This window comes from Aedes albopictus, chromosome 1, assembly GCF_035046485.1.
Source record: "Aedes albopictus strain Foshan chromosome 1, AalbF5, whole genome shotgun sequence".
Classification (NCBI taxonomy): domain Eukaryota; kingdom Metazoa; phylum Arthropoda; class Insecta; order Diptera; family Culicidae; genus Aedes; species Aedes albopictus.
This window is the reverse complement of record NC_085136.1, coordinates 325,542,276-325,551,433: the sequence shown is the minus strand read 5'-3', so window position 1 is coordinate 325,551,433 and position 9,158 is coordinate 325,542,276. Positions and strand designations below refer to the sequence as shown.

The 9,158-nt window shown below is 40.4% G+C and overlaps 1 protein-coding gene across 1 annotated transcript; it reads right to left on the bottom strand.

The window, feature by feature from the left end:
* Positions 1-2,274: 2,274 nt before the first annotated feature.
* LOC109416100 (serine protease grass) lies at positions 2,275-3,912 on the bottom strand. Its single transcript, XM_062847257.1, has 4 exons — positions 3,709-3,912; positions 3,425-3,632; positions 2,904-3,115; positions 2,275-2,847 (listed from the first exon to the last, which is right to left on the bottom strand). The coding sequence occupies exons 1-4, from the start codon at positions 3,785-3,787 to the stop codon at positions 2,423-2,425; spliced, it is 924 nt and encodes a 307-aa protein (XP_062703241.1). The 5' UTR covers positions 3,788-3,912; the 3' UTR covers positions 2,275-2,422.
* Positions 3,913-9,158: the final 5,246 nt, after the last annotated feature.

Here is a 9,158-nt window from a genome sequence, read left to right as displayed (position 1 = left end):
TAATGTTCACTTATTGTACGAACTATATGGGCTTGATTTCTATTGTAAAAAGTAACAATTTATCTACTGTGTGTTTTATTGTGAACAATAAAACCAGTCATATATTAATCATATTTACCATGAAATGAATGGTATTTTTTTTATCCGGATTCACTGGGGTCGTTGCCGTTGGTCTCAGTTCGTATTCTTTTGTAGATGTTTCGGTGCATGATTTTTTTTTTCACGGCTGGCTACAGGAGTGCGATAACCAATCAAGAGTTAGTTATGTTGCGTTGCGTTGCGTTGCGTGGTAACGGAGTAATTCGTAGATTGCATACTGAAAGTTGTCATGTTTAATCTTTAATACTCCTATTCTAATTGCTTATGGAATACTATTTGGGAAGGAACAGCTATCCAATTAAAAGTTGAAGCAAAAAAGACATGAGAACTTCCATTGCCGGCCACGCCCATCTTCTCCGTTACGAGGAAAGGAAAGGATGTGATGGTATGACACCTACTTCACGAAAAGCCAGCGACTCACCGGCGCTCCATAGGTGTCAAGGAGTTGGATATTTGGAATGGGTTGATTTGGGAATCACTATAAGCGAGTGTTGCGATAAGATTCAGATTGTGTAAGTGTAATTGGGTAGATCATGTAGATGTGTTGGTGTGAGTGTAATGTTTAGTATATTTAAACACATACGTTGAGAGTGACGTAGCTAAAAGATTTTGTCACTCCATGGGCCTTTTTGCTTCAGGGATGGGGCACAGGCATTTTCACTGTTCCCTGGCTAACAAGCCTGCACGGAACCGCCAAACTACCCAAAATTGAGTTCTTTTGACGCAATCCCATAGTTCCGCCCAATTAGCCAAATTTGAGTAAATCGATTAAACTCACACTAGGTAAATTGCCTTTACTTCCAGTAAAAAAATACACTTAAGAGTAGGTAAATTCAACACAAGACCGACACTCCCCCCCCCCCTCATTCAACCCAAATTTGAGTATACCTACATTTACTCAAAATTGGCTTATTGGGCTCAAAGACCCCCATTGGGTAGACGCATCTCTGTTTGTTTTTGACAACATCGGTGGGGGAAAGAGGGAAAACAACCTAATTTTGGGTAACTAGTTTATTCTATATACTCAGCTTTGAGTAAAATCGACCCAAAAATTAGGTAGTTTGATTTCTCCGTGTGGGCTTAAGCGCCATTGATCGCTCTCTGAAACGAAAAGAAACACGTTATGTGGATGGGAAGGGATAATAGAGAAGGGATGATATCTATTTATCGAGATGCCAGCGACTCACCGACGCTCTCGTAAATAGAAAGGAGATGGGAGTTTGGTGCGGAAATGGTCTGGAATTAAGTATGAGTTATGCCACTGGATTAAAGGCTCCGTGATAAAATGAATAATATTGTTGAGAAAAGTCACATAATAATATAGCGCATTTAGTTCACCACTGGACTATCGCACTAGTTTTCATGAGTGCGAAAACTTAAATAAAAGTGCGCGATTGCATGGTGTCTTCAGACACTTATTCAGCATACATCGAAGAAATAGTGCGCCGAAGACATCTATTGATTAGATGCAATCGCGCAGTTTTATTTACGTTTTCGCACTTATGAAGACTCAGTGCGCAGTCCAGTGGTGAACTAAATGCGGTACAATACAAGAAGCATGAAACGCTCTTACCGAATTTGAATATTCCAACCGTAGATCCGCTTGAGAAGTGATTTTGCGTACGTCCAAGGGCCTAACGTTAATAGTTGAATCCATTTAAATGACAACTTGGAAATGACCACATCACACGCACTATTTGATCGAAGTTTTACTCGATACTTCTGCCTGCTTTCAAGTTTGACACATTAAGGAATCGCAAAATGAAAACACCGAGAGTCTTCCATTAGATCCGAATAACCAATCAAGAGTTAGTTAAGTGGACAAAAAAACTGCAATCCGTAATATATATAAAACTTGCTTCAAAACACCCTGGACGGCTTCTGGTGGCAATGAATCGATGAATAGCTTCTGGCCTTTACTGGCCAAAATTAGAAGAACGAGATGGAAGTGTTAGGAACCGATGGCTAAGAGGACGAGTGATACGAACATATCCAAGTAGAGATGGTACTGTACGAAGGGTAGATGTTTAGACCTCCTGTGGAATCCTGCGACGTACGAGATCATAAAGATAACTAAGATTTGTGGTTATGGTGGGTCACCACAGAAAGGTAACCAAAATATTCATTGGAGTACAAATTATGGATTTCGGGTCTACGAATTTTTGCTTTTATATCGAAAATTTTAGTAAGTGCATATTTTATTTACGTTACACAGCTACAAAACAAAAATGAACACGATTGTAGCACTATAATATCCGAATAATACAAGCATTGAAAGTCCTGTTTCCTGAATCCATCGAAAAATAAACCCAAATTATCCTCATCAATAGCTGGGCTGCATCTTGTCCAATATCCAATCCATGTAGCTAGCCACGCGGCTGTATACCCCGGGTATGCTACTTTGCCCACAGGATCCTGTCCCGACGGAGACTATGCCGAACTGTACGAATCGAGTTCCTTCTTCATGATTGGCAATGAAGCCTAACGGTCCACCGGAATCTCCTCTGCACGAATCGACCCTATTTTCACCTCCAGCACATATCTGCTTGCTGTCTAGCAGAATGTTGAGCCTGTATCGCTCGTATATCTTCTGACAAGCTTGATTACTTACTCCTGGCAGAACGGCTTCGAGCAGTGCATCCGAGGCGGTGTCATCCTCCGTCGTTCCCCAACCGGTTACGATGTACTTATTGACGGTCATACTTTGAAGCTCGGACGTAACAGGCAAGCAGATCGGTTGGATATGGTCTGAAAGATGTTGACGAGCAATAAGAAATATTCAGCATGTACTTTTCTGATGTTACCTTTCATAATTACACGGCGGTTCAACCGTAGCAGCCCTATGTCGTTGCTATACTTAGGGCGGTTGTAATCCTGATGATATTCAAACGATTCAATGCCATATTCTTCAACAGGTTCAGCACAATCCCTCTCAACAAGCGCTCCATTTAAATCGTAATAATTGTTGCAATCTAAGTCCTGCTTCTTGGTATGCTCTCCAAGAACTACACTATGCCTGTAAAATTAGAAGGCTATGTCACTTTGGTTCATATATGTCAAATTGTTATTAACCTATAGCTTTCATGTTTGTAGATGGAATAAACGTATGAAGTTTAAAAATCAAGAGTCCAAATGAAAGTTTTTAAACAGTTGGATACGTTGGATGTACTATTAAAGTTAACTCAATTTGCAAGACGGGTGTTTTCTTCTCTAAGCCACGTAGCCACTTGAGGTGCTTTCGTTGCCAACAGGTGAACGAAATTCAAATTCCGATTCAAACTATAAGAACGATTAATATCCATTCCACAATAGGTATGTCACTTACAGTCTTTTAGATCTAATGCAGTGTGCTGCCGTTAGGACGTATCGGTCGTTGATCAGAGATCCAGCACAACGATCAGCGATGTTTTCCTTTTCGGTGTACCGTATAATCGCCATCCAGGGATACTGATACACAAGAGTCACATTTCCACGCGATATTCTATCATGTACCGTTTGCCCGCAATCCTTGGGTAGTAAATTATAATTAGCTCCTGAAGTAAAAAAAAAAACAAAATCATTGGTCAAAATACGAAGTTACTCTCGAGTTTTTATTCAGCAATTACTCACGGCCTTGCACTCCAATAAGCAATATGGTAACGGTCCAAATTGAACCTATCAAATATGTGATAGACAGCAACGGTTTCATCGTGCCCAATTCCGCATAAACTGGAACAGACTTTGCAAATTCAGACAAGAAAAAAATCAAACACTGCCGAAACGTATTTGCTGATTATAGAACTGCGTCCGATCCGCTGAAAGTGTTTCGCCCAACTGAAAGAAGTTTGATGATAGATTGCTCTTTTCGAAAAACCTAATCTTGAAGACCTCTGACCTCAAATGTGCGACTGTATACTTTCGTGGGATTCCCGCATGTACACTGTATACACTGTGTATATGCACGGTGGACACGCTGGCAGTTAGTTATCTAAAAAAAAGCATAGGGTATGAGTGAGTAGTGAGTACCCTCCTTCAGCCTATGCCTCCATGTTCATCCTGTTCCAAAAACAGAAGGTTTAAGCACGGATTGTTTCCGTTCTTATCATTCATTATCATTCCTAACAACAAAAAAAAAACAAAACAAATAGCGCTTATTAGCTTTACTCTCGATGAAAATGGGAGCGCTTTGTTCGAGATGGTTTCCGTTTGCCAATGCTTAGTCAGATGCGATAATTTATCCACCTAAACACGTTTTAGATTTAAAAAAAATCTCTGTTCACGCAGAAAAATGGCGCTTGTTTAAAACAATAAAACGCATGGTTTATTTTCAAACTGAGAATTTACTTATTCCAAAATTATATTTAATTGTTTTCATTTAGAGTTTATCGATAAAAACCAGAGAATTTTTTATAGAGATGCGCCAAGACTGAAACCAAAGGTTCCAATTGAACCGTCAAACGCGGTCCCAATCGAGCAAATTCAGGGAAATAGAACAACATGGGAAACAAAGCGCAACATGAAAGCACATAAAAGCGTGTTAGTGCAAAGCATGACGTCAGTTGTTTGCTTGGCATCTTATGGACAGATTAGACTAACACGCACGCGAAAATATAATTTTGTTTACCGCAAAAATTGATTGTTGTTGAGCGTGATGTGAATAAACATAACCAAAATCCTCTTCGCGCATCTCTATAACAAATTCTCTGATAAAAACAACCGATTACCATCAGTTTATATAATGTCAAGAATTTCATTTGTTTCAACAAAATAAGAACCAAAAGCATGGTCCGAAAGCACTCACACATCTATAAAATGCTTACCCCAACATCGCCACAACGAAGAATGTGCAGCGAATCCATCACGCCAACTTCCAAGTGCAGCTTTGGCCGTGATGGATAACGCGCAGGTACTCACGACAGCATCCACAAAAAGTTGATCGATTTCGCCTTTTTTGTCTTTTTTTAGTCGTTCTCCTCTCCATTCGCTTACCGACGGTCTAGAGCTGCTGCAGTTGCTGCCATCACCAACACAATCACATTCCGGGTTTGTTAGTGGCAAAAGTGCAGTCGTTTGAATCAATCCATTATTTCATGCTGAAAATACCATATCTCTGTTTGTTTTAACAAACTGTCAAAAATCTCGACAAATGAAAATATTTGTATTATCAAACAATAGAACAGTTCAGTTTAAACTAGAAATCAGTTTGTCGCTATAGTAAACTGGAAAATCGGTTGATTTGAACTATCACACTCAGTCGAGCTCGGCTAATTTCCATTCTTTTGCCGAGATTCGCACAGCCGAGCGCTCGGCAGTCGAAATTTAACTGAGATATCAGCAAAAAATCAGCACCCATGGGTACCGCTACCATCAAACATTAAACCACCGACGAACCGACGTGACAGTGGTGTTTCAAAACTGTCCCCCCTCAATTTAACGGTCGACCAGCAAAGCGAGCGAACCCTTCTGTCAAATCAGCGCAGTCACAAACCTCTGCCTATATGAACACACGGAGGTTTGGGATCGAGCTAGCAAACCAACGCGAACCGTTATAGAGGTGGCGGTAGTGTTCGGCTATTTTTCATCATGGCGTCGCGGACAACAAATTTGAATTTGGTTGTTCTAGCTGTCACGTCGGTTCGTCGGTGATTAAACTTCAAGCGTTTAGCCGAGATTTCAGCAAATGAACTTTATCCGAGATCCGCACAGCCGATCTCGGCATTCTGTTTTAAGTGTGTAGAAGTCAATTGTGTTTACAATTTATTTTTCTGCGTGTTCCAAAGTGTTGACTAGGTTCAATCGTAGAGGACATTTGGTACAGTGGTATGTAGATATCTGTTGAACATTGATGGAGTTGACACTTGGTATTAAAGCCTGTATCCGCAATATTCGGGACACAGAAATACAGATGTAACTCTGCAATATATACATTAAATTGCTCAAATTTGTCCTAATAACATCTTAAGATGTGTGCACCTACAAAATTTCATGCGAATCGGTGCAGTACTTTTTGTTTTAGCAATGAAAGAGGAGAATGTGCGTCATTGAATTGTCAGCGCTGTAAATTTTGAATTTGGCAAAAAATATGGCTGAAATTTTGAACACAAACCTTTCAACCTACATTTGTAGCATGGGCAAAATGTATTGGGACTGAACGTCCCTCATACAGCAAATAGTCAGCACCTTTTATTGTTTCGATTGTACTATTGAAAGTACTACACCAATAATCATCAAATTTTGCAGGCATAATATACACATAATTAACTACCTTCTGTGAAAATTTCCTTAAAATTGACAGAGAAATTCAAAAGATATGAATAGGCTGTAACGTTTTGCGTTTTTCTAGTTAAATTTAATGGAATAAATCAAATAAATTGAATAAAAGTAATTTAAATTTATGTTGTATTAATGTTGACGATAAAGAAATATTTTATTTGTTCGTAAAATTGGTCCATCCCTGTTATTTATGCTCATGTATGTCGTAGCGTTTGTAAAAGCTTACGTGATTTGAACTTTTATAGCATAATGCGAATGGCGCGTATCTACTTTCTGGCGAATTACAGTCATACTGCAAATTTGTCGCCATGCATGAAAATCGCCATGCAGAAAATGTTGGCGCGATTTTTAATAATAGTCATCTTATTCAATAGTGGGACTTTTGAAAAGCGGCGCAGTTTCTTAGCGCAACGACTGCTTCAAATCGATCATTTCGCTACAAGATCGGCTGGAAGACAGAAGTGCGCGAATTTAATTCGAAGTATCTACCAAGTTTGATTTGAGTTTGAGTTGAGTTTAAGTCAGTTTAAAGTGAATTGAAGTCTAGTTGAGTTTTTGGTGAAAGTTATTCTCCAATTTCTAAGGCAAAAGTAGTGAGTGAGTTTAAAAAGATTATAAGTGATGTTAAACGTATTTCTATGTGATTTCTTTCGTGTTTAGAGGACCGAGGTCCGCAAATTCGCGATTTCTGCAATTGATTTATTTCTCGAAGGAATTGAACTACGAAAAAAGGTAATTTTTTGACAATTAAATTAAAAGTGCTTAAGATTAACATGAATTCCTGTTGGACGTGTAGCGCCTAGCGCTTTTTTCGTACGGCTGGTTTTTTCGTCGTCGTTCGGCGGTATCCCTCGCCGAATCGGGGTTTCGTAGGCGGATTGAACCGCCAGTTTCGTCCGTGAGTCATCGTTTCCGACCCGTGTGCCCAGCAAAGGCCCGCCTTTCAGAAGGCAGTCAAACGGAGGCGCGAGTGAAGTCGCTCAATCATCTCCGTAGCGAAGAATTCCCGTCGGCCGCCAATCACCGACGGTAAGGCCCTTTTCCGTTACACCCCGTGGGCCGGAAATCACGAGAGTCGGTTCGTAGCAGCGTGTCGCCAATTGGCTTCTTTAACGGTGTTGAAATAATTCGATATTCTGAATCTGCATGTCAAACTGAGCCGAAATCCAAATTTTCATGAATTTTGGAGCCCGGGAACCTATTTAAAAATCAATTTGAAGTTTGTATGGGAGCGATTTGTCGAATCACCCCTCATCGCAGTTTGTACTGGGTGGAGCTGTCAAACAGTTGTCCAGCTGTCAAAAGGTGATTTCAAAAAATCTCTTTGAAATTGATTTTAGGTACCAAAATAAGGTTCAAAAAATCTGAAAAAAAACATAGTGACTCAGAAAAAGGTGCTCTTTCGTATAAAATATAAAAATCAATACATTTTTCTTAATTTAAAAACCCAATTGCACGTCACGAACCCGGTCCGTATCTAGGAAGATAGAGGTTGCGGCATTCCCCGCTCGGTCATAGCTGGAAGCATAGTACGCGAAGCCGGGTCGCTGGGCTCTGTTTGCGCCTTTATTGACCGGAGAAAGACCATCCCGGGAATCGCTCGGCATCCGCCGAAGCTCTCTCGTTCGTCCAACAATCGGAAGCTTCCGTCCAGCCGCCACTCCCTCCGCACCGGTAGTTCGGCCATACCGCACACGGGTCCCTTTGTCGACGCTGCGCGCCAAATCGCAGCACGGGCTCGTCGGCAGCCGCCATTCTGCTGTCGCCATTGCCGAACATCGAGGTAGTCACCATCGTCAAGTCGTCGAGCTACGCCAACCCGTCATCGAACATCGCAACTCCAAAACCTGCGCAGGTATGTGAAGAGCTTTTTTCTACATGGCCATGTTTGCTCTTTTTCCATTCCGTTACGAATTTCCCGTCCAATACGAATGAAGTTGCTAAAATAAATAGTTAAAGTTTTTGAAATTTGTTCAATTCCGTTACGTTTCACATTACTTTTTGAATAAACATACTCACTACAGTCCGTTACGTTTTGATTCCGTTTTCGCTCGTATGAGTAAGCATCCCTTCCGGTTTTCCATAAGTTCTTCTAGCCTGTGAAAGAGTTGGAGTTTAGTTTGCGTTTTTGAAGAAATTCTGCCGTTATTTCCAAGAACCGTTCAAAACCGTCCCTGAGTGAGAAAGTCTCTAGCAAAGTCGGGCAAAATTAAACACGACCGGTGGTCTCTCTTTGAGAGTGGCGCTTAAGCCACCGCGCTTTTACAATTCCTCGTGAACAGTTTACGAACGGTTACAAGGCAAACATCGCACATGAAAAACACGAAAATTTTTTACTAACACTCACCCCTATCAACACCAGTAGCTTTCAAACCAATTGATCAAAGTTGATGAAATTTTGAAAAAAATGGGTCTCTATAAGTATCATAACTACTAACGAAATTTCATAATTATCATCAAAGAACTTTGAACTGTAGCGTAAAAGAACCATCAATTAGGCGAAAGAAAATTAGTCATGATTGTTCAAAATGCTTAAAACCACGTCTGTTTGTTTTTCATCCACAGTTAAAAGTAATGTATCGATTTCTATGAAATTTGGTACAAATAATAAACATACACCAAAGAGTTCTCAGTCGATTATTTGGCCAATTTAACCGATTCTTTACAGAGCTACAGCCGTACTTCCCGATTATTGTGGATACAGGCTTTAGACATACACTGAACGAAAACCCCCGCCATGAATTGAATGATTTTTGCCTCATCCGAGCCCCATGCCTAGTTTCAGACAAGATTCGGATGATTTTTAT